Below are 27,999 nucleotides of genomic sequence, written 5' to 3'. Positions count from 1 at the left end.
TCACTGAATGTGTCACGTGAGTTTAGGTCAATCTGTATTGGAGTTGGAGGCTAAGGGCAGCCGTCATCGTCATCCGCTTCTTCTTCGTCACTTGGGGCGGGACTAGCAAAGAGCAAGGACAAACGCAACTTTTCCTAAACTTCAGCGCTCTTCACTGCTTGTTCTCCGTCAACGGAATTTATTCAGCTCTAAAAGGTAGGCCATAAAAAATCCCCCTTGCGAAGGATTCTCGTCAAACGTATACTGTATTTCTCCTTTTTTTTTTTTTTTTTTACTAAAGCGCAACGCCTTAATGATCCTCCCAATTTGCTTAAAAACCTTCCAAGCTGTTGCTAAACATGGATGACTCGCTCCGTCCACACGTCGGCTACAAATTGACTAGACAACTCTAGAACAAATTCAATAAGGCTAGTAATTGGCTTCATTCGATGTGATTTCGCCACCGGACAAAGCTGGCTTTTGTCGTTGTCGCTGGCGGCGGTGTTTATTGCCAGTTAACGGAACGAAGCAGAGGCTGAATTCATCCCCAGAGGGGAGAGGTTCTGCTCGGGTCCTTTACTTGAATGTCAGGGCTTACGAAATTCAAAGTTGAGCTATTTTTAGTAACTTTTGAACTTTTGTTAACGGGAGTACTCTTAGAAATTGATCTGTCGCTCTTCCTCCAAACTGTTTTTTTATTGTTAGCACGTTTGGGGAAATCACTCAGATGTTCTTGCTTGAGAAGCAGCTGCTACTCCCACACTCTTACTGTCGTTGGGAGGGGAAGAAAAAAAAAAGAAAGAAATGTGTTTTATTTCGCCCTCTTAGTTGATCCAGGAAGCTGATCCGCTTCAACCATGACTCTCGAGGGGGGAATGAAATGCGTAAAGTTCTTGCTCTTCTTCTTCAACTTCATCTTCTGGGTGAGTCTACTGTTTCCAAGTAATTTACAGATCGGGAATGTAACAGGACAATTTGAGTTGTTCCGATTTCCGACCACTTGATTGGAAATCAGGTCGGAAAGGTAAATGACAGATGATCGGAATCGAAACAACAAACAAACAAGCAAACTTTATGGCTGGGGTCTTTGGACAATTGTCAAATACAGCTGTATAATTTATGTGTACAAATATGATATTGCTGGCACGGAAACCAGACACAATTTTGTAAATCGAAACTGTTTAAAATGGCTTGCTCTCTTTGATGATGAAACAAACATACTGTTTCGGGGTCTCCTGAAAAATAATGATTTTGGTGGTACAAGGATCCCGCCGAACACCAGCCTGAAACCAGCGGCTCGGCTCAGTTGTAGAGTAGGCGTGTCTCCCAAACCAGAGATTGGGTTTTTTTAATTTTAATTTTTATTTTTTTCTGTAGCTGTATAGTGTTTATCAAAAGGAAACAGGAGGGTTCATGTGAAAAACCGTTGATCATTGTGGTGACTGCAAGAGAGCAGGAAGTAGCACAAAAATTAAGAGGAAACAAATACAATACAATACAAATCTTTTTAATATCATGACTTTTTTTTGAAAAACATGTAAAAAAAACGCATAGGAAAGCATACAGAGAACAAACAGGCAGCAAAATGAATCACCACTCCATGTTATTTTAGTCTTGTGACTCAGAAGAGCCTCTGTACTTTTGTATAAAATGAAATCACCATGAATGTACCGCGTGACTGACCAGCTGTTCAAAAAGTTTGACTTAAAAGAAACAGAGTCCAGGCGCATAAATAACACAGTCGGTTTATCTGAAAATGCGTGTGTGTGTTAAGCGCTTTACAGCAAGTGCTGATGATGGAATGTGAATCTTATGACCAGATTGTCAAGTGTGTAATGGCGCCATGTGACTTTTTTTTCTTTCTCCGCCAGCGACATGGAAATGCTTTTAAGGTCAGTTGTAGTATGACAGGAAAAAAGGAAGCTGTCAATGAAAAGCGGATTCTATTCTTTACACAGCTAGTTCGTTTGCCTCATGAAGTTCTGAAAAAAAAATCTTGAATTGCATAACATGTGAAGTGGTACAGTGCACTCCGCTTAATAGAACATCGGTTAATAGAGTAATCCGCTTAATAGAGCAAAAGGCTCTGGAACAGATTTGCCTAATGCAATTTACTATAAAGATACTCCGCTTAGTAGAACAGATCTCCGCTTAATAGAACAGGCCGTAAGCAATGAACATTGTAAACTAGTGGTTTTCGAAGTGTAGCTATCGCAATACTGTACCACTATCGCGAGAAAACGCGGTAGTTCTAGCCGTATACAGTAACAGGTAGCACGCGTCACTCCACACATAGACACACGCACGTCACAATGGCTTCAACTTCATTCAAGAGACGAGAGAGAGACGAAGTGTAGCTATCGCGATACTGTACCACTATCGCGAGAAAACGCGGTAGTTCTAGCCGTATACAGTAACAGGTAGCACGCGTCACTCCACACATAGACACACGCACGTCACAATGGCTTCAACGTCATTCAAGAGACTATCACCTGCGGATAAGAAGGACATACTCAGACGATACGATGCATTGCCGGATTCTCAGAAGGTACGCCCGCGGTTTCCAGGACTTCCCTCTTATCCAGCGCATTGAGAGGGAAGTCAACCGCAAAATTACGGACTCCTGTTTCCAGACAAAAGTAACGACATTTTTCTCGTGATTTGAGATGTTTGACTGAAGTTGATTAAAGTTGTTGTTTGATTAAAGATATGGACGTCCACAGTCGAAATATCTCTTCTAACTCGTCAGCAGGGGGTTTTCTGCGTGCATAACTTGGTCGTCGACGTGTCTGAAGGTGTACCTAATAAAGTGTCTCCGGTTAATAGAAACCCCGCTTAGTAGAACAGAAGCGCTTCGGCCCAATGGTGTTCTATTAAGCGGAGTGCACTGTACTTCCTAAGCTCAGAGGGCATTTCAGTCATAGTTTGCCTCAAAAAAGAAAGTAATATTACAATTTAAGTTGTATATTTTTAAGGGAAAAAATGAGAAATGCCACTTTTTAAAAAGGTTTTTTAAGAGGTTCAATAATAACGTTTCAAAAATAAAGTTATGCATCCCCCCCAGAACAAAGCAGTTTGATAATCTTCTCAGGATGTCTTTTTTTCTCAGGGATAAACAGTTTGCAAATTGAGAATAAAGTGGTACGTAAAAAGTCGTAATACAAGAATAAATAGATTTTTTTTCTAGTAAAAAAAGATTTTCAGTATTAGTAAAATAAGAAATGTCCTCTGTGTGGGGAGAAAAAGTCATTATATTTTGTCGCTTATTTAGGGAGATATTTTTGACAATAAAGGCATATTTCCTAGTTAAAAAGCGGTACTGTTACGTTTTTTTCCAGTAAACAAAATGTATATTTTCGGGACAATGAATCATAAGATGACAGGAATAAAATGTGGTCTGATTAAAGGTAGCATTATGATTAGATTCCCTCTAGATCATTTTCTTGAGAAACCAGTCGAGGAAAAAAAAAAACTGTTCTCCCAGAACAAAATTACACACAGTTGTATGTACACTGTTATTGCTATGAAAACGAAGAGGTATTTTTAAAAAATCATAATAATAATTCAATATTTAGATGAAAAAAAATTACATTTTGTCAGCAAACAAGGCAAATATTCAGGAAAAAGTTCAATATTTTCCCTTAGATCAAAACATTGACATATTCCAAGAATAAATACACATCATGCAACAGAAGAAATTTCCCGTAATAAATGGCACAATTTGATATACCGTATTTTCATGACCATTCGGCGCACCGTATGGTTGGGCGCAGTCTTATTAATGGGTGCTATTTCTGTATTTTACACATAGACAAAACGCACTGTATCATTGGCCGCAGTTTTAAAGTGGTAAAACATACGCCAGCTTAAACATACGGCATGCATGCACGCACGCTAAAAACACAATATATTATATATATTTAAAAAATATATTACTAACATGTACAAAGACACACAAATGTTGTTGTTGTTGTTTTGTTTTTTTCCCTGTCCAAGATCTACCGGCCGATCAGGACCGACGTAATGGGCACCCCTGGCTTAAAACATTTTTTCCCAACATTTCCTTGAATGACATTCGTACACGCTTGTTTAAAGGGAACATGTAGTATATCCTGGAAATATCACTTTAATTTCTTGGCTACAAATAGCTGCGTCTCAAGTGTGTTGGGTACACAATTGAGTGTCTGCAACAGTCATTGTTTACTCTGAAATTGTTGACGCAGTGGAAGTTGCTACTTTTATGTTGGGTGATATGTCTGCTGCTTGCGCCACATTCACTTTGTTGCCAACAAATTGAGAGGGCAATTCACAGGCTCGTGATGACGAGAGTTGGGGAACCCGAATAGCACGACTTGACTCGAGTCAGAATTAAGTTGACAATTTTCGGACTTGACACGCTTGTCTAAAATTGAGGGAAGACTTCACTTGGGTTTGACTTTAACTGCAGTCTATTTGGTTTACTTACCATTTTTGTTTTTGAAAGAAAATGTTTTTTTTTTCTGTTGTATGTAAATCTCCCTATTAAACTACAAGTATGATTTGAAGGATTCTGCTTTTGGCATCGGAAGAAATGGAACGGCAACGTGCAAGTTAGCATTTAGGAAAGAGGCACGACAACTACCGGTAACTTCATCTATCCCAATAATTAAGAAACAGATGAATACATTTGATTTCTATAAATCTTTGCCAGTGCTTACATTTTCCAATGGTCACTTTTACAATATTCCTAGAAAATCACATTGCCCCATCACTGCTAAACTATTTTTAGAACAGGCCAGCGGGCTACTCAAGAGGTCCGTGGGGGGGGGGGGGGGGGGGGGGCTTTTTTGTGCCCACAGGCACCAAATTGGGGACCCATGGATGAGGCAGAAATTGTTGACTCATAAGCTCACATTGAGCTATTTTTGATTCATGGATTCCCTGCAACGACATGGTGAACCTGCGTAGTCTTTTCAGGCTGCACATACATTATATTGTACTAGCTGGTTCGCCGCCCTCCGGGCGGCTCATCCGCTAGTTCCTGCGGAAGGTTGGTAAGGTGGTGGTTCGCCGCCCTCAGGGCGGCTCATCAGCTAGTTCCTTCGGAAGGCTGGTAAGGTGGGCCTTCGGCCCACAAAAGTGTTGTTGCTTGGTTCAACTTTTTGTTCATCTTCATTGCTTATCGCGAAAATAAAGAGATGTTTAGCTCTACTAAATAACTAACAATTTTATTGCAATGCTTGTGGGTAGACAACATTTTTTCGCTAAGATGCCCGCACGATCGTAGTGAGCCACTGCCTGAGAGGCGCAGTGGCGGCGCAGTGGCGGCGCGCAGCAGCGCGGTGAAGTAGGTACGTTTTGAAAAGGGACAGACGGAAGGACAGACCGCGTGCGGGACGACGCGCAATATATATATAGAAGATGGAAGCATTTTTATTAAACCATAAGAAGCGGTTTATCCTGGCAACTTTAGTTTTATTGTAATGATACAAAGGGAGCAAAGGAGAGAAGGTGGATAGTTCTGCGGGTGTTTGCTCCCTTCACTGACTTCGACTGGTACATTTTGGAGGCAGAGACTCTCAATGCTTTGCTTTGTAGCCAAATTATGAATACAGGTGAATATTGTGAACATTTTGCCGGATCACCGCATTCCAGATTTTTTTTTTTTTTTTACATCGTCGTACTTAGATATTTTATTAATTCTGTTGGAGAAATCCATCGCAAATTATTGGGTATTTTGAGGTGATTATTTTTCACCCTGGACTTCTGGTGCAGACTCACCAATCAATAAATGGGAGCCAGTCAAGAGGAAAGAGTGAATAAAAGACAATGGCTAAGGTTTGGGACAATTTCACACTCAAACATAACAATCTTACATAACTGCACGTCTGTGGTAATGTAAACATCGTTTGCTAATTTAATATACGTAGCCTACCGGTTCGAGTTAAAACGGAGCATCATCCCACCGCATGTGTTAGGCTCAAGGACTGCTTGTATACATTCAGTCGCTGCTTGTGCATTTTCAAACGGTAACAAAATAAAATAAACACAAGTGCATTCTTATACGATCTGCAAGTGATCTCAACTGACGTAGTCACTGAACACCAGAGGGGCTAAGGTATAGCCTATCAATAGCCAGTCAGTTCAACATTAACAATCGCAGATTTTTGAAAGTGACACACATTCAACATCACAGATACTACAGTGTAGAATGTGGACAAAATCTACAAAAATACCTGCAAGTCACGTGTAGATAATATTGGTATTTTGCGTAAGGCTTTCAAGTGTGTATACAAATAATAAAATGAATGTATGGTGGATATCATTTAATGCAAGGTTGGTCTTGAACTGATATATGAGGGATTAACTTTGTCCTCTATTTGTGCAGCTTGACATACTTTTGTTGTGAAAACTCACACGGCTTTTTCAAATGGCCGTTATATCTGCAACGCCGTTCACATGCTTTTTAAAATGTTACATTGGATTGAAACTACCGGTAGTTGAGGACGGTCGGCCGCTCATGAAAAGAAGTTGCTGAAATCTGCGTCCTGCGTTACATTCATGACTCTCATGTGACTTACTCCCAAGTCCTGCCTCCACAAAGGAAATCTTGTAATTCTTGATCATCGTCATAGTTCTGCAAAAGCATGTTCAGGACATATGAGGACACCTGGGAACTGTTTTAAATTGTGTTTTAAAAACAAGTCTTAGATACTTAATGAAGTGGATATTTTGTTGCGACAACCTTTTACATAATCGGTCATGTCCGAGACTGAAATGATTAATATAAATGTTGCAACTGAGTAAACGCCTCATCCTTATTTTATTCACGCTACAATTGTTCTGTGGGCTTGATGTCCTGTTTCGCATGTTTGCCTGGTCTGTGGGCTCCTTTGTTTTCCGACAGCAGCCATTAGCTACCTATTTGACTCGGGGTCAAATATTTACACTGCTAGCGAGTACTCAACAAAAAGGAACAGCACACCGAGACAAGGCCTCTGAAATACGACTGGTAAAATGACTTGCAGTGTCATTTGTTTTCTTAATGTCCTTACTGTATATTTCATCACAGCCATTAACGGCTGTCTGGGTTTCCCAGATTTTATTGGTCGCCATAGTCTTGAATGGCTGAAAGTTGACCACTTTTTCTGACAGTTAAAGGCTATGACTTTCCATCAAGGCTTGAAAAGAAGCTGAAGGATATCCCAACTGACTCACAAAGCCATTTGAAGAGTGCTTGAGACCGTTTAACACGCGTTTGGCCAGTATGAGTGTTCAAGTTTGTGACACTTGTTTTCCTTTGGGCTGTTTGGAAGACTTCGGCCTGCCACGAATGCTTACGTCACGTGGGTGTGTCATAAAATTACTGTAATGAGATTGTTCCTCGCAAATTATAAACGAATACAATGACTCAATCAAATTAGAGGTGTAAAAATGATTTGCTCAAGCAACCACTGACTGATTACTAAGACACATTTCTCCAAAAATATTTGCAAATCAGATGCAAGTAAACTTTTCTAGATTAATTTTTGAGACTCTTTTTTTTTTTCTTCTCTCGAGTACATCAGGTTCTCATGATATAATAAATATGTACCGGCAATATAATGAGGGATGCACTTAAACCAACTTGGAATGGTTTTCAAATGAGCACCAAAGGTTGTTCTTGTTTTGTTTTTATTTATTGTCCACCCCCCGATTCCCTCATGAATGAACTTAGACTTATGGCACATATGGGCAAGGTTTTTCGTGATGTGTTATTTTAAGATTACAAAATAAAAGTTGTTCTTTTTTTTTTCTTCCCCAAGTTTTTGTCTAATTCCGCTAATACAGTAATTACACAAAGGTTCCCTCGCCTACATAATGGCAGCTTATTAAAACTCACTCAGTACCAGCCATTTCCAGACCCGTTTAAAAAAAAAAAGTATTTCAGTCTTGGAGAAAAAAAAAGCTAGGAAAAAAGAAAACCGAAGTACATGGGGTTGAATGTGTGAAGTCTGAAAAGACATAAATATGTCTTTGGGAGTGAATGAGTTAAACCAACATAATTTTCAGTTTTATAAAAAGACATTGTACATTTATATTTAACTCAACTGAGTCGCATGGCCTGTGCGAAAAATTAATTGCACTCCTCTGACTTGCAGTATAGGACCCTGTGATCAGTTACCTTACTTAGCCCAGGTCTCTTGGTTAGCCGTCCCCCTTTCCTCTCTCGTTTTTCTTTTTCCCTGTACCAAGGACCACTTCCTAGGCATATTTTGCCGGAACGTCGAAGCTGCGACGTCGAGATAACCATCTAATCAGCAGCAGTCCTGCATTTGGGTTTGGCCGCCATCTCATGTTGAATGAAGCGTTCGCTGGGAGCCGGCCACCACACCCATTGTTTATAGGCCACAACATAATACACTGTGAGGTTAAGCAGGAAAAGGGAACTGCTTCGTACGTAACAGAGAAAACTAAAATAGGTGGATCCCCGAAATAGCAGACATTGCCAAGGACTTCGTCTAAACAATATTTATTGTAACAAAAAAACACCGTCTATTAAATAACAGAAAGCGCTGGTAAAAACGAGAACCAGGAAAATAAGGAAACTCAACAACAGAAAACGGCAAGGAAATACGAATAAGCAATCATTAATAAACCTAGGCGGTTAGCTAATCCCCATGAGAAGAAGAAAATGTAACCAACCGCAAGCGAACAATAACTTGCGAATATGGGCAACAGCAGTGGCACGGCATGAAATACTCCGGCAATGAGTCGACCGCCGGAGCGCCTAGATATAGCAGGTGTAATCACTGACAAATAGGCAGCACCGACAAATAGGCAGCAGGTGTGCGGCCGGCAGAAATGAATGCGTGCCACCTGCTGCCGAATACGGAACATGACAATTGCTCAAGTCAGGTGGTTTTTGTGGGATCTTTTTTCATGCATTTACATAATTCCACACGTAATATAGTGTGTCATAATTATTTTATTTTAATTTTCATTGTGCTTTTTTTAAATAAAATGTGTAAATAGAAATGAGTTAGTCATGTGGTATTTGATGGAATTATAAAAAAAATAAAAGCGGAAAAAGAATCATTTTACAGAACTGCTGGCCCAAGAGAACTGAGCGGACCGGTATGACAGACATGAACAAAGTAAATATTGTGTAATGTTAGTTTTTCCCAAGGGTGACCACATTATGGTGAAAGGGAAAAAACGGAAGTGAGATAAAACGAGTGTGCATTAATTGTGGGGGGTAGGTCCATTTGGCTGTTTGACTTGAAGAGTGCTCAATTTATTGCTTGTGGTAGCACTGTATCGTTCCCACTTCAAATATCCCAAAGTGAAACGGCGTCCTGATTGGTTTTTCATGATACAAGCTGTCATTTAACCAATTTACTTGCGTTTGACTGCCAAACTTGAGATGTGAGCCAGTGAACTCATTTCAACTCACTTGACCATAAGCAGTAGTTTGGAAAACGGTAAAAAAAAAAAACTCATTAAAGAAAACAAGGCCTCAACCTGTTTTTGGCCACTCCTAGTTCAAGTTTACTCTAAAACTAAACGGCAAACCATTTAGAATGACATGTTGTACACCTGTGTATATATACTGTAAAATAATGTTTCCTTCAGGGTGGCCCACGAGCTTAATCCTAACATGATGAAACAGTCCTTTGAAATGCGATTGCTTACTATCGATAGTCATGGTTTTACAATCTTAAAAGTACCGGACATTTGAACACAAATGGGGAAATAACACATGAAGGCATTGCAGATGATATGGCGGTCCTCTCGTGCGTATTCGCTGCAAATCAGCCTCTGTTAATAGTTTTGTGGAAGTGTTAAACACAGAATGTTGGTGTTGCATTGAAAGCACTCTGTATTAAAATAGGTTGTGTCGCCGAGGATGTAACGCTGATGCATTTTTAATGCCGTGGCATGACTCGGATTGCGGTCTTATTTGAAATTGACACCACATCCTTACGTCGTCATTGAAATTGACTGGTTAGTGTCCAGACAATTTTCTTCAGCATCATTTTTCCTATCACTTGCAAAATGAAATGAAAGTAAGTTAGGCAAAACTTTCACAGGATGGGAAAAAAATTGAGAAACAACCAGTACACTACAATTTGCAAATAGCTAACAATATGCCCTCATGTGCACATAAGCCTGCAAATGGCTGTCGCCACTGCTAGGGGGCTAATATGGCTAACTGACCCACGACCTTACGGACCGGTACTATTGGAAATAACTTTGTGTCATTAGTTCAGTGCTGAGGAAAACATCATTAAGGGTCGGTAATAAGGATTTATCAGTCAACTAAGCTCCTTGAGCTGGTCTGCTGCGGCCACAACAGAAACGGGAGACAACTTTTTATTATATATTACATAAATTTGTAACAGTAATATTAGTAAGAATAATACATTTTATTTGTGGGCGCCTTTCTAAGAACTCAAGTACACCTTACAACAAGCAGTTAAAAAACAGTAGACATTAAATATCATGTTGGAATGAAAGTATACCTTTTTTGCTGCGACTAGTACTATAAACCTATATTCTATGTGAGAGACTCATTGAGTCCTTCTTGGGGGGGGGGGGCAAAAAATGCTGTATTATTCACGGAAAATGCAAATACATTCGTGTTCGTGTTGAGTTGTCTTTTGAATCGTTTCCGGGGCAAAATAAGGGGGCCGCAGATCTGAAAAGACTGAAAAGGTTTGTGACTGTGCTTCTCATTGTTTGATTTCACCCTTCCATGCACCCCGCAAGCAGAGAACATGATAAGCCATTTACGGTCGTCACCGCTGTCCCTGAAAGGGTGAAGCATTGCACAGATGGACTTGTCATCTCAACTTGACTTGCCGGGTCAAGCTCTCCCACTTGATCCGACGGTTTACCGTCACGATGTTTGCGAAAGATTAAATGAGTCGCACAGTGACGCATAAATGAATGACCGTGAACGTGCAAGTTTGGAGAAACGGCAACCGCAGAGTATTGCAACTTCCTTCCATCTGTCTGGTGTCCTTTTGCTGACTCATCAGGCCCGACCGACAAATGTATAAGCAAAGTGTTCTTCTGTGTAACTCGGCCACTGTGAAATTCTATCAAAATGGCAAATGTACGGAGCGCACCTTTTGCTCGAAATTAAAAACCAGACTCCCTTTGTTGAAACGCCTTTCAATAATTAAGATTCCTTGCAACCTAAGGCTTTTTAGAATGTCTTTGTTGGACATTTCCCGCCCCAAATACATTTCTATCACACTATCTCTGTCCATTATTTAATTTTAAACTCTGCCTGTACCTTACTGCTTCAGGAAGTGTGGTTCATTTGCTTGCTTACCGGTTCACTTGGGAGCGAGAGCTACTTTGTGACCACAAATTATTCGGGGTGGGCGTTATCCCTATTTTGTGGCCAGAAATTAAATTGGTATTCTGTGCGCATGTTGTTATATTGCGGCCAGGTCATGCCGAGGGCTCCGTATGGATGGAAGTGAGGAGTAGGGTGGGCTTGGATCAAAGTAAGCCTGCATTTTTGTCCTGAAAACTTGTGCTGCCCTTTGCAGTTATGCGGCCTGGCCTTGATTGTGGTGGGAGTCCTGGTTCAGGTGTCCTTGCATCAAACCGTCATGATCAATGACGCGTCGGCGTCAGGAGCACCCATCGTCATCATTGCCGTCGGGGTGGTCATTTTCTTCATCTCCTTCTTCGGCTGCTGCGGCGCCTGGAAAGAGAACTACTGCATGGTCACTATGGTAACTATTTGCCCTATATTTTACATTTCGCCAAACGACAAAAACACTCTAGTGGTGTTTCACTGTTTTTTTGCATGTGTTTTTATTTCTCTCTCCATAGTTTTCCATCCTTCTCTCATTGATCATCCTCGTTCAGATTGCGGCAGCGATCGCCGGTTACATCTACAGAAACAAAGTGAGCCACCAAAACATTGCTTTTGTTCAATCTCTGCACCCGATGGGTTCTTTCTGCGTTCCAGAATGTAAAGTTTTCTTATTTTCTATTGGTCTGTTTTGTACACCACTCTCATGGGTCTATCCCAGGGAACTTCGTATGAAAGTCGAGGTACACTCTGGACTGATTGCCAGCCAATCGCAGACTCTAAATCATCGGTTTTCTACCGTTGTGAGCCGACCACCCGCATTTTCGCATTGTCGCAAAAGTTCGGAACAATAAATAACATCTGTTGTTGAAAAATAGGCTTTGAAAGCATTTGCTATAACATTTTTCAACATAACTAGACGTTAACATGTTCAAAGTTCCTTTCAGAGTACCGGTACTTGATTGAGAAACATTCGATCATGCACATGACAAGTGCATGTGCAAAAATGATCAGCTTGCCCTTGACCTAGGACTGAGCAATAAGACTGAAAAATACAGTATATCAAGGTATAACTATTTCATATTAGTCGACATTGATATGTATTGATGTTTTTTTTAACTCTCGATGCAACCCCAAAGCAGTTTTGTTGCTTATTACATGAACCTTCATTCAATGTTGAGACTGTACGAGTGTAGTGATGTAATACACTAAAAGCAATGCAGGCATGACCATTTGACCGAGCGTCTTAGGTCGACTTTGTCTTTTTAGCGTACTCATGTTTGCCATAAATAGTCCATACATATTGTATTTGCGTGATTTGGATTTGTCGCACACGGCTAACATTGGTGCTCGCACATCAAAGACGGGGAACTCCTTTACCTGCACACCACGGCTCCATCCGGAGATGTTTAACGGGCTCGGTGGGCACGGTATCATCCGGTCGGGTATGCCGCACACACACTTCGTTGTAGGTTTAGCGGCGGCTTCTTCGTGGCTTTATCTGCTTCTTCGTTTTTGGCTTACAACACGCCCAATACCGCGGTCAAGGTTTGCGCTCAGATTTTTTTTCGATGGAACATTTTATCGATTCTATTTTCGATTGATTGCTGTCACGTATCTATCGCGATACACATCGACCCTGATCTATTCCTTTCAGGAAAATGCAACATCAATTGGCTGTCTTCTTTTTTTAGGAAATGAAATTCAAAGAAGAAAGCAACAATATTTTGTTTTTCCAAATTGAAAGCAACTTGGAACACATAATGCCTGAATCTTTAACGAACCTATGCGAGCGCAAAACTAAATTACAGTAAATATTTGTATGGAAAACGCTTCTGCACCATCGGAAACTGAGGACAGCTAGGAATGTATTATTATTATTATTATTATTAATTTATTTTTCACCACCTGTCCAGGACCCACCAGTTGTGAAGTCCTGCTTTACTTGGGTACCGTACTTCAAGTTGCTTGTTTTTCAGTGCCTTGGCTGCCGCCCATTCCACGTTTCTCACTCAACGTCAGCTGGGATAGGCATACGCTAAAAATTGGCCAAATAGATTTGGGCTTGCCAATGGAAAGAATGAATGATACAGGGATTTGATTGCATAACACAGCCTGGCCTTTTTAAACGTCCGTTTTGTCTCCCGCCAAGGTGTCTGACGTGGTCCAGGACAGTCTGGCGGACATGATCACCAGGTACAGCAACAGCTCGGCTGAATTCAAAGCCAGCGTGGACGCTCTCCAGGAGGACGTGAGTGGCATTATTGACTTAAAACTACATATTGACTACACCCTGGCGCAGCGGCGCCGCATCCTGGGGCGTCGCCACCGCTTCCAGGCCGCGTTGTTTGCATTCGCGTCCCGTGTTATCCTAAGTCGACATCGGTCACCGACGGGTCTCCTTTGTGTTTCCAGTTGAAATGCTGTGGCATGAACGGCTCCTCCGACTGGCGAAACTTCCGGCCCGACGGGATCTCGGTGCCCGACTCGTGCTGTGTCAACGTGTCTGCCAATTGCGGCATCGGGGCCATGACCGACTCTGCCAAAGTGCACCAAGAGGTAAAAGTCCAATTAAGTATGACTTTTAAGATGCTGGGTACGATGCCTTTGAAATTAAAAAAAAAATAAAAAACATCTCCTGTCATAAAAGGCAATTTTTAAATCTTTTTGGGCTTTGTTTTTCTCCCCAACAACTTTTGCTTCCTACCTCTATATATCAATATTTGTATGACGATGCCAACATTAAAGCAGACAATATATTCCAGCAAGTTCAGCCTCAAACATATCTGCATAACTGAGATGAGAATACTGTATAGACCTTTTGCAAAATAGTGTATTGTTTTGTGCTGATCCATGAGGATTTTTTTTTTTGTAAAATGCCTTGCCTCTACAGGTTTGGAAATTGTGTAATAGTCCACCAAAAACCACATGAATTGAAAATCATACTGTAGCTTTAGTCATGTTTTCTTCATTAATGATAAAAGCCTAAAAACAAATTCATGGCAATTAAGTAGTGCATGAAACACTTTTTGAAGTTTTTGAAAGTCTTCGGCTGTGTGCCCACGGTTGGTGGCTTGCACCGGTGTGCCCAATTTTGTCCTTGTGTGGCTTTTTTTCCAGGTACTCTCGCTTCCTCACATTAAAAAAAAACATTGAATAGTACTTTTTTTGGTCCAATAAATAAGAATAAAGGTCAGGGAAGACTACTGAGTAGACAGCTGGTAAGTAAAGTAGGTTTGACTCGGCAACCGGCCGAACGTCTGACAACTCACCAGTTGACATTGTTGCAGGCGCGCATGTGTTTCATGTCCTCGTCTTTGTTGACTTTTCGTTGACTACACTGCAGGCTGTGTCGGCAGCAGCGTGTTGCACACCTCATAGTGGAGGTAACCGGAGAAAAGTCACACAAGTGCGCAGACCTGTGCGACCCACTTGGCCTACAAACTACAAATGTGGGCCTCTTAAAGTTGAACACTGAGCCTTATTGTACCTTCTGCCATCAAGCGTAAGAACAGCGAATTGTTTTGGCTGTCACTATAAGTCGCTGGTATAGAGGAACTCGCATGCAAGTTGTAAATACATTTTCTGACGATTTTCCATTTGAAACGTCTTGCCAATGAAGCCATTTGTGAACAAGCAAATGCAGAAAAATAGAATAGCGCCTAACTTTCCTCCCTGTTATCCCTCAAGGGTTGTCGCACTGCGCTTGAGGAGTTACTGAAGAAAAATATCCTGTGGGTGATCATCGCCGCTCTTGTTCTGGCGTTTATCGAGGTACGCATCCACTGTGTGTGAACAATGTCCCAAGAGCCATTTGCGGTCCACGTCATATATCAAAATGAACAATTGACACAGCCCTGATTACTACAAACTACTCCCAAAAAATGCGTAAAGCTGTAATACAGCTCTGGGGACCACTGCAAACTGATCGGTTTCTATGGTTTTTCTATTGGAGGTATGTTTGAGTAAAATCTGCTTCCCCCGGCACCCCCCCCCCCCCCCCTTCTCAAAATTACTGACAATATAACTCAAATACAAATATTCTCATTCAGAGAAATTATTGGCAGAAAATGAGAAATGCTCAGTTTTCCCACACATACCATAAATAACTATTTCTAGAGCACTTTAACAAGCACATCTGTAGCAAAGTACTCTACATAAGGCTGAACATAAACCACAATAATTGAAATAGTAATAATTAAAATACCATCCAGAAATAAATGAATATTCTTTTCCACTTCAAATATAACACTGCAGCATTTGGCACCGATGAGGTCTGGCGTTTGATTCCCTCTGGCTGCGCAGCTGAACGTGTTGTGTGAAGTTGTTCGTAAATGTGAAAGAGAACATGATTAAGGTCTCCAGTGACCAGTATGACAGCACCCAATGCTGAAATTGGAATCTATTCCCTAGGGCAAAGAAGTTAGAATTGCTCACGGTATCTTTACGAAAACTCATTAGGTTTAAGCATGTTATTAAATGTAAAGGTGATGTATGCTCTGCAGCCCTTGCGTCCTTTCATTTTTCTGTTCGTGTCCCTTAGAAGAAAAACTATGTGGACTCCCGCAAGCTATAGAAAGTTTCTCACACGGGCCCATCACACCATCCAGATGCAAACATTGATTCTTAACTCGACTTGACTTTGCATTTTCTCCTCGTTCTCCCGCCTTGTAGGTCATGGGCGTCGTGTTTGCCTGCGTGTTGATGCGAGGCATACGGAGCGGCTACGAAGTCATGTGAATCGCTCGCCGTCGGCGTTCACGTGGAAGACCACTCACTTGGCGGGCGCCTCACTTTTTGCAGTGCCAAGAACAATCTTTCACTGATCACAAGTGGTTGTGGTTTGATACACTCGTAGGCGTGCAACATCCATTTCTTCCTTTGAGACGACACTGTCCACTTCTTCTTGATAGTTGAGGATCTTGAATATCTTTGCTGTTGCATTAGAATTTGTGATATTTTGTTTTTAAGGCTTGTTGGTTCCCAGTTTGTTTTTATTAAAGAACCTTTCTATCCAAATTGGTTTTACAATTGTATTTTTTGGGACACGTTCATCTCAATATGGCACGGCAACACATCATTGAACAAGAGCAAATGTCCAACAAAAAAAACCCAAACAATTGCATACAACATTTGAAATATAATCAGGAAGTCATTGCAAAAGGCACGAGTCATTAAATTATATTGAGATTCTATTTTTAACATTAAGTAAACTTATGTAAAGTGCCAATACTCATCAGTCGGCTTCACTGCAGGCCAAACATCAGTTACCTTTTTACCACAACCATGCAAGTATTTTTTAAAGCCCGGTCTGCTTTTGAGCAACAGGTTTTTTTTCCAAATTACATTTTGATGCCTTCCCCTTGCATTCAGTAGAAATGTTAAATAAAACGACAAAAATAACAGGAGTGCACTCACTGAGGTAAAACGGGACGAAAATGCAGGATCTTTGCACATACTGATATATGCAAATGGAATGTGTCTAAACAATGTGATCCACCTTAAATGGATGACATTTCCCCTTAATTTTGATGAAGCAAAAGCAGTGATGTGTTTCCAGCGATGAGGCGAGTTTTAGCACGTGAAACGTGTAAACTGCACTCCGCACAGCCAGCAGCGTAAACACCTATCACACACCGGCAGATTCTTAATACTATGTGGAAGCATTTATGCGAACTCTGCAATTGTAGACTATTTTTCATATATAAATCTGAAACTCTCTCAAAGAAACCCATATTTTGAAATATTTTCCTCATCAGAAAAAAACTGATGCTCTCAAGTGGTGTGCACCAAAACAGTAGGGAGGGACTGCAGGGGCTCCCGTTAGGGGTGGCGAATACCATTCGGGTCACTGGCAGAGAGGAACACGAGGCAGTGCAAGAGGAGTGACAGGTCAGAGTCTGGGGAGCAAAAAAACAACAAAACAAACTTGAAATGGCTTACGAATGGTCAGCCATTTTGGAAATGGTTAAGATACGTTCATGGTTGAATAGTCACCTGAGGTTTTTTTTCTCCCCTATCTTTTGGCACCATCTTGTGTCATTTTAGAAAAGTACAACATTCATTCATTCATTCATTCATCTTCCGTACCGCTTGATCCTCACTAGGGTCGCGGGGGGCGCTGGAGCCCATCCCAGCCGTCTCCGGGCAGTAGGCGGGGGACACCCTGAAGCATGTTGAGGCGATACTATAGGATCTTTACGATGTGACAAGCCTTGTATGTTGTAGAGGAGCTAAGTTTAGCTTGAGTTGTGAAAGAAAGTATGTACAGACTCATTAAATGCGTTTAAAAAAAATCTGTCAACTATTTTGAAAGGCAATGTAAGAGATGAAAGTATGGTAGTTGTCTGATCACACCAAGATGCCACAAAAGATACCAAAGCAATATTTTGATTAGACTTGGCTTTGTCCTGTGCACAAAAAAAAGAAAAGAAAAATTATCCTGGTTGTTAACGTTAAGTTACCTTTGAGGGAGGAGGAGATCTGAAGCCACTGGTACAACCACACTCGGCACTGGTTGATGGCGAGACGATCCGAGTTGAGCCCCCTCACGTAGCAGGCCTGACAGCGAAAGAAAGGCCGACTGTGAGTAGCTGCCCTTCGAACACGGCACACGTCGCCTGGCCCGATGTCAAGGGTTGCACCTGTCTGACTTCCGAGTCGCTGAGCTGGTGTGGGCCCAGCTTGCTGAGGGCTCGGTCCAGCTGGAGCAGCTCTAAGGCGTGACTGGTCAGCCGCCGGCCGATTAGGAAGCCGGGGAGGCGAGGCGTCAAGAAGAGCAGGGGGCTTATGTTTCTCTTGAAAGTTTTTTTTTTGTAAGTCACAGGCAATCATGTTATTGCACTAGAGGAGCCCTACATCGTATTGCATTTTTGTACATTCGTTTGTGATGCCGATATTAAAAGGCAGATTAGGTCACTTAAGTACCCACGAAGGCCCATGTCCCAATTGCACTGCCAGCCACTGACAAAAAGTGTACAAAATTGAAAGCAATGTACTCTCAATGAAATTGTTGTCCAACTTTGTGCCTGAAATGTCTTTTTTAAGGCAATATTAGCTTTTTTTTAAAGCAATATCATTACAATATTTATGAGCAAGAAATAACTAAACCTTTACTGACCATTTGACCTACACTCAGCTTGCGCATGCCCAGCGGAGTCCCCGAAAATAGGATTCGCACTGCAAGGACTTCAGACACTTTGGGGTTTGCTCCATTTTGCACCTGAAATTTAATTAAAAAACAAAACAATAGTGTGTTGTTTTTGCTTTTTGACTTGATGTTGTCTGTCAGGCGCGTCACCATTGAGGGCCGTCATCAGCCAAAACAATTTAATGTTTCAGTTTATCTGACAACAGTAGAGGTTCGAGTGTCAGGTAACAACCAATCGCGGTTCATGTGAAGTTCGCAAGCTGAGCCCCGAGTACTTGTCATGACATTTTTAGCTTACAGCAAGTGGTAAAATGTGTTTTGAAAGGTGTTAGTTGCACAGGCAAAATAATGAAGTTATCAAATTGTTTGACTTTTTTTTACTGCTGAAAATGGAAAAAAAATAGTAAAGTATCCCTTTAAACTGGGAGTGCCATGAAACTGCCAAACTGCTGTTTGTTGTGAAGTTAGCTGTTGCAACGCTTGATTCTCAAATTCTCATAGGTCAAAACAAAAAACATTTTCAATTGGCCAAGTGATGGCTGATATATGAAAAAAGAAAAAAAAAAACGCAAGTTAGGCCACTTTTATGTCAAGGAGGTGGGCAACAGAAGGATGCTAACTAAGCTAAAAGCTATGATGGCCAGTCCCTCCCACCCCCTCCAGCCCGCCCTGACAGCACTTGGTAGCTCCTTCAGCCAGAGACTGTTACACCCGCGCTGCAAGAAGGAGAGATACCGACGCTCGTTCCTACCGACTGCTGTCAGGCTGATGAATAAAAAATAACAATCATAATAATAATAATAATTAAATGATGTGAAGGAAAATTGTAAATAGTACTGCGATTTATCCATTTTGTGTTCATATTGCATTTAATTGAAAGATGTTTGTTGTTTTTTTCTCTTTCTTCTTTCTACATACATTCTTGCTGCTGGAGGCTGTAAATTTCCCCAGTGTGGGACGAATAAAGAATATCTTATCTTAAGACATTACTGAACTTTGTCTCAAGTCTCATCTTTTTAAATGTAATCCCAGACGCTTGGCACATGACCTGACCGCTTTCGCTCACCTCTCAAGCTCCTTCAAGTTATGGGGTGTTGTGTGCAGAATTGTAAGGCAAAAAGAAAGAAAACCGAATGTGGCTGTGAAGAAATTGGGGGGTTGTGCATCTCCTCTCCCAAAGTGCAAGACCGGTACCTGAGAGCACAGGCTGTCGAGGCGACTCCGCAGCTGAGAATCTTTCACCTGGCCGCCGGCATGCTGCAGGCCAAGCAGGACCAGCCGGTGCTGTCGCGCCCGAATTGAATGGTACAACTGGCGAAACTCCACCTGCTGCCTCGGAGTCCAGAAATGTGGGATAAGCACCTGGCGGGGGAAAAAGTACCTGGTTTTGGGGTGGGGTGGAGGGGTGACGGGGATACAATTGTTCAATCCGACAAATATTTGTAGGGCCTTCTGTCACTGGGAGCGGGACTCACATCAAGATGAAAACCAGGTAGTTGGCAAAGGGAGGGATGGAAATCAACACCAGTGGGATGCCTTTCAGCATGTCTCGGCGAAACTGAGCCACACACACGCGCACACACAATAGCAAAGACATCATAATGCTGCAACGTCTTCAGTTTGAATGGTGGTCATGATGGTGGCACTGAGTTTTTTGTTGTCGTTTTTGTTTAGGTGGTACTTAAAAAGTTTGAGAAGCTTTAACCGACTCACCTGTCTGAGTTTCTCCATTTCCCTGTAGGACAAATCTTGGAACTTGACTCCATCGCTAAGCATCTTTCTTTTGATTCTGCTGACGTCTTTGGCATCTCGGTAAAGAAGCTTGAAACCTACATGGGGCGGGGACATCGAATTGGGGTAAAATAACCCAATTGTCATATCATCGACTTGATGTGCACCCATTTTGATTACGGCATTAGCCTATCCCAGCTGACTTGTAGGTGAGATGGGGTACACCCTTAACTGGTTGCTAACCAATCACAGGACATATATAGACAAACAAACAACCACATTCACACCGACAGACAATTTAGAGTCTTGAATTTACCTTTAAAAAAAATGGGGGCGGTGGGTGTGTGAGGAATTTGCAATCCAGCAAAGATGCAGACATGGACAGCAGGAATTCTCACATCTCCAACACCATTATTTTATTTCATTATTTTTTAAATGACTTTTTTGGTGAGATATTAAAATCTTTCACTGTTAAAGTTCTCAATCTATTTTCAACACTTTAAATTGAATAATATGTTTTTAAAATAACAGTCAATGACCCATGTGGGCACTGAGCAATACTATCAATTTGAGGTTTTAGAGTTCTGCCCAAGAGCAGGATTAGGATTCAAGGATTATGTTTCTGATCAAATAAAAATGGAGAAAATTACAATGTGCAATGTTTACAAAGCAAAGCATAGTAATTAACCAATTAACTACTAAGCCAAATATCATCCATCACAAGAAAAACCACAAGTGTAGCTAAGCTACGTCATCGTCACACAGTCAGAGCTGCTCAAACATGAACTAAATTACATGCTGGATAAGCATTTAATCGAGAATATGGGTGTGGATCCACATAACAAAACAATTTATATGCGTTACCTAAGTACAGATAATGGGTGAAAAGTGGATAATGTGGTTTGAGCAAGAATGAGGACGACTCCCTGATTGTTTGCATTTTGCACCTGAGGTAAGTCTTGAGACTTCCTAAATAAATGACTTACACATACAGGTAAGTGACTTTCTCCCACCATTTTAACCTCACCTTCCACAAAAGTATGGTAGAGCAGATAAAAGCGTGGAAATCGTCTTTTGAGGAAGCCTTCGTATTTGCTGTTGACCCACTGCAGCCTGGACGTCACATAGCGACCAATCCCTCGTCGGACCTCGGAAGTCGAGTAATGTCTACACATTGCAATTCAAGAGGGGGAACAATAAGTCATTCGTAGTGCAAAAAGCTTGAAAAATAAGGCATGCACAATACTATAGAAAAATACATTCAAATATAATTAAGCGTTCAGTGATGAATTGCTGTAAGCTGTCAAACTCGGCAGGTCGGAAGTGTCAATAGACTACGAAACAAAAAACTCGTCAAGCAAGGACAACATCCATCAACGTTCAATATTTTGGAACTAACCTGGACTGGTGACACACACACTGTCCGTACAGTCCATTGGCAATTTGGTTTGTTCTGACACTCCACAGTCGAATCAAAGACAAATTGTTGGTGAGCCTCGAACAGGACAGCGCCATGTCTGAACGACACAACTTCCGCGTCATTACCGTAATGGCGAAAATGCACGTAAACAACACCCACAAAAGATGTGTGCTTCTCGTGTATTATCCCGCCTGTATTGCCGAATCACTCTAATTTTGAACGTGTTTTTTAATTATTATGATTGAATGCTTTTACCAAACAATCAAACACATTACACTGTATATCCTGTAAATCGACACGAGTGCATTTACTGTATGAGCTAAACAGGTATAAAGGTCACAAACTCGACAGTGTCACTCTACAGCTCATGTTTCTTAACCTTGTTAGAGGTACCGAACCCAACTAGTTCATATGCACATTCACCGAATCCTTCATTAATGAAAAATAACAATATGATTTTTCTTACAAATTCAAGATATAAAAAACCCATTTATTAAAACCAGAAAAAAACTTGAGTAAGACATAAGTGTAAGGGTTTTTTTTTTAATTGTGCACAGAATGAACCAGCCACTGATGGCCAAGCAACCGTGTCATAACTAATTGACATGTTGAGTCGGGTGTATCTTAACCTCCATGGCAGAGGTTCCGTCGAACCCCTGAGACCGATTCACCGAACGCCCAGGGTTCGATCGAACCACCAGGTTAAGAACCACTGCTCTAAATTGTCCGAATAGACCGGCCGTACAAGGGGGTGCTCCAAGACGTACTGCGCATGTGTGAAGTGGCTGGGCATCATATTACGGCAGTCGTATTAAACCAAATGCCGCTCCTAATTTGCACTGCGAGGGAATTTATATTATGAATAAGTCTTATTTGTTTGAAAATAAATATAAAAATGTATTAAAACATAAATTGTGTTTTGTTTCTTCTGTTTTTGTTGCTGCGTTCCCCTAACAATCGCTTATAATTTGTCCAAGCAGAATTGCCGTACAACTTGTGTCGCAGCGCTAGTTCCGTATACATTGAAATTCAAATTTTCCCCAAAAACATCGCGATGGAGTCCGTTTTCTTGAGGTTCGACTCGTATGATTTTGAAGCTGATAGAAGGTTCCAACAAGGCTTGCACACATTACACTCTGGCGTCTCTAGGAAAGAAACGAACATACTCGATGCAAAACTCTTCTTTTATAACAGGTGGGAAGCGCTACATATCCACACGACTGGGCCGCCAGTCATAATAAAGCCAATTCAACACAACTACCTGTGCACCCGAAGAAGAATATATTATTTGTTGCAACTTTTTAATCTATAAAATCATGACCTATTCAACAGAAAGGTACAAATTGCAATAAATTTAATATTTAGCCACAGGAGCTAATTTAATTTGTAAAACCAGTCAGTGTTGCTATCTTGTTTTTGTAGCTTTAGTATTTTAAATCCCACTCAGAAACAAATTTGAGGAGAATTACTTGGACATTGTTTGCGTATGTCAAGTAAGACCAATGAAAGGCAGTCAGGCTGCTGAACATTGCTTTCGGCTTGGTTCACGTCTATGTTGGAAAAGTCAAGTCAACAGTATTTATAGAGCACTTTCAAACAGCCATCGCTGCATACAAAGTGCTGTACATGGAGCGATTTAACATGCACAATAAACAGTAAGACGAATCGGTAATAAAGGCGGTAGAAAGCACTAAGCAGTGAAATCGAGAGCAAATCTAAGTCATGCTGAGTCGAACGCCAAAGAATACAAGTGAGTTTTGAGGAGGGCTTTAAAGATGGGCAGCGAGGAGGCTTGCCGAATGTTCAGTGGGAGGTCATTCCAGAGAGAGGGACCAGCAACAGAAAAGGTTCGATCCCCTCTGAGCCTCAGTTTAGTTCTTGGTACTTCTAACAAAGACTGGTCCACAGACCTGAGGCGGCAGGCAGGTGTGTAGGGGCGGATGAGCTCAGAGAGGTAAGGTGGCGCGAGATTATTCAGAGATTTGAAAACAAAGAGGAGGATCTTGAAAATAACTCTAAAATGAATGGGGAGCCAGTGAAGGGATGCCAGAGTAGGAGTTATATGCTCCCTCTTACGAGTACCAGTCAAGAGGCGAGCAGCGGCATTCTGGACCAACTGAAGGCGCTTAATGGAGGACTGGCTGACTCCAAAGTACAGGGCATTGCAGTAATCCAGCCGGGATGTGACAAAGGCATGAATTACTGTCTCAAAGTGTTCATGTGAGAGGAGAGGTTTTATTTTGGCCAGCTGTCTAAGGTGAAAGAAGCTCGATTTAACAACGGCACCAATTTGCCGATCGAGTTTGAAATCACTGTCCAGTTTAAGGCCCAAGTTTGAGACCGTTGATTTCAGATAAGGAGACGGGTAATTCCTGCACATTTTGGACAGGAGACGTATGCTTCAAAGTCGTATACATTTTGCTTATGTCGCCCTTGCCTCACCTGTGAAAGTCTACATGGAAAAAAAACCACTTGTTGACCTACAAGTGATGATTCTGATTTCGGAACTGCTGCTGATATGCAGGGATGTAACAATTATGGAGTCAAAATTATATCAGCACTTTTGATTGGTTAATTATATTTTACTTTCCAGATGTATGTATTTTTAAACGACACAACAAAACCTTTGGCCTTACACCGCAGAGGGATACAACTAGTTTTCCGTTTAAAGCAGTGCCTTTGGGTGCACATTGCCATTAGACTCCGTAAGTCAAAGAAATGAAATATCTTCCTGTCATGACTTTCTTGTATTTTGTCCCAGGTTTGTGGAGCCCATGGACTCCATCAGTTACAAAGCGTGGTCCAACTCTGCTTCCAGAGTGGTGCCTCCATCATGCGGCGATTCTGAAGGACAGACGACCGAGAAGTCTGAGGCGTCACAAGTCAAGTCGCTTTCCTTCGCTGAGGTGATGCAACTCGTGCAGGAGGGCAAGGACGTGCCCGGAGTTACAAAAGTGGACATACAGGCAAGCAATCAGAATGCGACTCCATCACAAATGGAAAGAATACGCAAACCCTGGGAAGTGGCGTCAGTGCCCAGGTAACAAGTCACCCAAGAAGTCACCTTTTCGTTTTTATTAGAAGCCCTTGTTTCATAAATGTGAAAAAGCATATAACCGATTGTTCTGAATTTGAATGGGTTTAAGTTGGACAGGGCTTCATTTTGAGAAGAGGAACAGGAGCTAAAATTCTGATCTTGCAAAAATGAACAAGATTTGACGTCTTCGTTGGAATGGGACAGCAAATGCTTTGGCCCTGGCCTGTTGCATTAGTTGCCCACCCTTTTTTTTGGATCATCATCTTATGAACTACACCCAAGCATGGACTCAACATCTTTTTCATTGATCAGCTCAGTGGAAGAGTTTCCCAAGCCCTTGGTGAGCCAGGACATATTTTGCATTAGAGGAGAATCCCGCGGCGCACCAAGAAACCACAATGGATCGGAAATGTCTCTTCTCCCTCTGCTAATGAATTGGCTTGCTTAGTTTGAAATGAAATGTGAAATGTTCAGTCAAACACGTTTTCTGTTGTGTGATGCCAATAGTCAAAACATTATGCACATTCGTTGTTTCTTCTCCCATCCAGTGGAAGAGCAATGAATTGTTCCGCTTGTTATAATACTCTAAATTGCTGGCATAAATCGATGAACAAAGGTACATTTGAATATCCATCCATCCATGATGCGAACTGCTCATCTTTACAAGGGTTGCGGTTGTGCTGAGCTTATAGGCGATTGAAAGGGATTGGTGCATTTAAAAAACTACTCTTCATGTGATGGGATTGTTGTTGTTACACAAATTTCATTTATGTGGGCTCAGCTTAACCATCTGCACAGATCAAAAGATGACAAAGTCTGGAACTGTTAGAATAGCGCTCGAGGTAAAATGAATGAATAAATCCCGTTTGTAACTACGAGGCTCGTATTGATGCACAACAGGACAATAAATGTGTCACAGTAAGTTCTTCTTTATGAAGGCAGCAACATTTTGTAAACTTCCAGTCACAGTGGAATGCTTCAAATAAAGCAACGATCAATCCAGTAACGTGGAGGCACACTAGACGGACTTTCTGACAGTGGGATAATTCATACATTGAAAAATATGTCAAATCAACACATACATCACAAACATCAAGATTAAAAGAAACTTAATAAGTGGATTTGCACTCAAAAAAATCTAGCACCAGTATATTGCATTTTCATCATCATCATTATCATCATCACGCTCACAATGACTAATACAACATCCATGTTGGCTAACGGCAGTTTGTCTGGAAAAAAAAAAAAAAACAAAGCGACATTTCTTCTATTTATGACATTCATAAAAACTGTAAAAATAAGAGTAATGGAAGAACTGAGGTAGAGAACAGTGGCCTGTGTCAGGAAGCAAGTCCTGTTTTGTTGAGACAAAAAAGGGACGTTCAACACGATACCTTAATATGACAAATAAAGATACAGTATATTTTCTCAGAAATCCCCTTTTGAGGCAGCCTAAAAATACTTGCTGATGAGGATGCAGGCCAGCTGTGCTGTTGCTGACATAATACAGTAGATTGTAGCACCATATAAATGGGAATTTGAAATTGAACAACCACAAAAAAAATCACTTTTTCATATTTGTTAACGATAATGATTTAACATTTCTGCATGAAGTGGAAAACTCATTTTGTGTTAAATTTGATCCATGGTCATGCTTGTATCTCAGATCATCTTTCCCCATTGAAAAGAATGGAAATACTTACAATCAACCCATTCAAGCCCTTCCCGGAAAAAAAAAAAGTTTAATGTGTTTACTCATTCAACCCCCCCCCCCCCACCTCCAAAATAAAACCCAATAAAAAAATCCACTTAACAGTAGTGTACTTCAGTAACTGTGTTGGGAATCATTCACTCATTTCCAAATCACGACACTGTGGTTTTTCCAGATACAAGCAGCTTGACTTAATTTTCCCCCCACATTTGCCCATTTTTTTGGTCCTAAGATGTGAGCAAAATTCTGATCTTTCCCAAATCACTCCACAAGGCTTTTTATACAGTGAACCTCGATAGCGCCACTGAAAATCCTTTAGTCCTGATTTGTGAATTGGGAATGAGTGACTGAGTGTGAACACAGGGACTGTGTTACTTTTGGTCTTGAGATATTAGCACAATTGTCGTAATTCCCTAGTCACTACAAAAATGATTTTCAGTGGTACTGTTGTAGTCCACCACATCAAAATCCCAGTTTAGCAACCCGGGGGAAAGTGTGAATTTTGCTCTCAAGAAAAAAAATAAAAATCAGTCAATGGAACGCTCGTATCTTGAAAAAATTGAAAGTCAAGGCACTCATGTGTCAAGGCACAACTGAACAAAAACAAAACAAAACAAAACACTGCGTCTGAGGAAGGAAACAGCCAGCGTGAAACAAAAGGCGTGACTTATGAGGTGTCAATCTCCAGTTGTGCGCACTCATCACAGGCACACACCTGAAAATGAGTCACAGGTCATCAGCCACACATTCTGTTTCTGATTGGTTGTTTTCCTCTGAAGTGGTGTTTTTTTTGCCAATCAAATTATAGGCACAAATTTGAGCCAGAGATGGCAGATTATTCTTATTTTTTTATAATCCCCATCTACAATCACCACACACGCAAGCACAGAGATCATTTTTAGCATGTACCACAGGCAGGCTAAAATGGTAGTTTTCACAAATATGACAAAAATGATTTTTTGTGTGTGTGTTCTTTTTTTAAAATACACATACTTCCCTTTAATCAACGAAACATTTATATGTTTTAAAAAATCATGACATTAAAAACAAGGTTTAAAAAAATCAGCCCGTGAATTTATTTTCTTTCCTCAGTTGCGAGAGGCAGGGTACGCCCTGGACTGGTGGCCAGCCAATCGCAAGACACATTTCTAAAAACTCATTCACATTCACATTCTCACACAAGGCCCGTTTACACGCATGTTTTTGCAATATGGGAGGATACAACCTGCAGCGGCAACCATTTGGTGTTTCAGGAAGAGGCCTGGCGCCAGTGCGTGGATTTCTGCATGTGCGGGCAGCCCTACAGACCTGACTGGTGCGATTCACATTCAAAATAATCCTTGAGCGGCGCCATCAGGTGGCGGATGACGGCGACGCTCCAGGAGCGCCCCAGGACTCTCTGGCGCTGCATGCGGCCCATGTTGTTCACGTCCGTGTAGTGTTTGGGAAAACCAAAAATCCTACACACACACACATCAATAGGCCACAGTGTTATTTGGGATATGTTAAAATGGTCCATTCCCACATTGTGCTCTACGTGGTGTGTGTGGATCGCCACACACTTAACTGAGTCAGGAAACCGCAATGTGAATCCTATTAGTTGTTTCTTTGCAAAGGATAGAGAGTATTTTCCTGTATGGATTGTGCTATTGTCTGGCTAGATATTTTTCTGCAC

The 27,999-nt window shown here is 41.3% G+C and overlaps 3 protein-coding genes and 1 long non-coding RNA gene across 7 annotated transcripts in view; 2 read left to right on the top strand and 2 right to left on the bottom strand.

Annotated features, from left to right (window-relative positions):
- The first annotated feature begins 30 nt into the window (after positions 1–30).
- On the top strand, positions 31–16,294 carry cd63 (CD63 molecule). Its single transcript, XM_052058199.1, has 8 exons — positions 31–195; positions 808–902; positions 11,505–11,693; positions 11,794–11,868; positions 13,428–13,526; positions 13,691–13,834; positions 14,966–15,049; positions 15,950–16,294. Exons 2-8 carry the CDS (start codon positions 837–839, stop codon positions 16,013–16,015), a joined length of 723 nt encoding a protein of 240 aa, XP_051914159.1. The 5' UTR covers positions 31–195; positions 808–836; the 3' UTR covers positions 16,016–16,294.
- letmd1 (LETM1 domain containing 1) lies at positions 16,084–21,723 on the bottom strand. Its single transcript, XM_052058159.1, has 9 exons — positions 21,556–21,723; positions 21,184–21,323; positions 20,139–20,254; positions 19,901–19,983; positions 19,620–19,806; positions 18,396–18,497; positions 17,920–18,072; positions 17,740–17,836; positions 16,084–17,175 (listed from the first exon to the last, which is right to left on the bottom strand). Exons 1-9 carry the CDS (start codon positions 21,696–21,698, stop codon positions 17,099–17,101), a joined length of 1,098 nt encoding a protein of 365 aa, XP_051914119.1. The 5' UTR covers positions 21,699–21,723; the 3' UTR covers positions 16,084–17,098.
- A 785-nt stretch (positions 21,724–22,508) lies between these two features.
- On the top strand, positions 22,509–26,390 carry LOC127596084 (uncharacterized). The gene is made up of 2 exons (XR_007961368.1): positions 22,509–22,770; positions 24,338–26,390. It is a non-coding gene; the product is annotated as an uncharacterized LOC127596084 (long non-coding RNA).
- The window catches only part of LOC127595937 (DNA (cytosine-5)-methyltransferase 3C-like), a 28,438-nt gene continuing 25,965 nt past the window's right edge, over positions 25,527–27,999 (bottom strand). For all 4 annotated transcript variants that reach the window (XM_052057974.1, XM_052057977.1, XM_052057976.1 and 1 more), the window contains one exon: positions 25,527–27,784. In XM_052057974.1, coding sequence (XP_051913934.1) covers positions 27,625–27,784 — 160 coding nt within the window. In that variant the 3' untranslated portion in view covers positions 25,527–27,624. The remainder of the gene's footprint in view (positions 27,785–27,999) is intronic.

Source organism: Hippocampus zosterae, chromosome 2 (genome assembly GCF_025434085.1).
Source record: "Hippocampus zosterae strain Florida chromosome 2, ASM2543408v3, whole genome shotgun sequence".
Taxonomy (NCBI): domain Eukaryota; kingdom Metazoa; phylum Chordata; class Actinopteri; order Syngnathiformes; family Syngnathidae; genus Hippocampus; species Hippocampus zosterae.
The sequence above is the reverse complement of the archived record's forward strand: the minus strand, read 5'-3'. Positions and strand labels throughout refer to the sequence as shown.

Coding starts and splice junctions, on each gene's coding strand:
- cd63 (XM_052058199.1), top strand. CDS start 837: ATGACTCTCGAGGGGGGAATGAAATGCGTAAAGTTCTTGCTCTTCTTC. Junction 13,527..13,690: donor TGGACGCTCTCCAGGAGGAC/GTGAGTGGCATT, acceptor TTGTGTTTCCAG/TTGAAATGCTGTGGCATGAA. Junction 15,050..15,949: donor TTGTTCTGGCGTTTATCGAG/GTACGCATCCAC, acceptor CCCGCCTTGTAG/GTCATGGGCGTCGTGTTTGC.
- letmd1 (XM_052058159.1), bottom strand. CDS start 21,698: ATGACGCGGAAGTTGTGTCGTTCAGACATGGCGCTGTCCTGTTCGAGG. Junction 17,837..17,919: donor GCGACTCGGAAGTCAGACAG/GTGCAACCCTTG, acceptor TTTCGCTGTCAG/GCCTGCTACGTGAGGGGGCT. Junction 17,176..17,739: donor GATCTCCTCCTCCCTCAAAG/GTAACTTAACGT, acceptor TTTGCTCCCCAG/ACTCTGACCTGTCACTCCTC.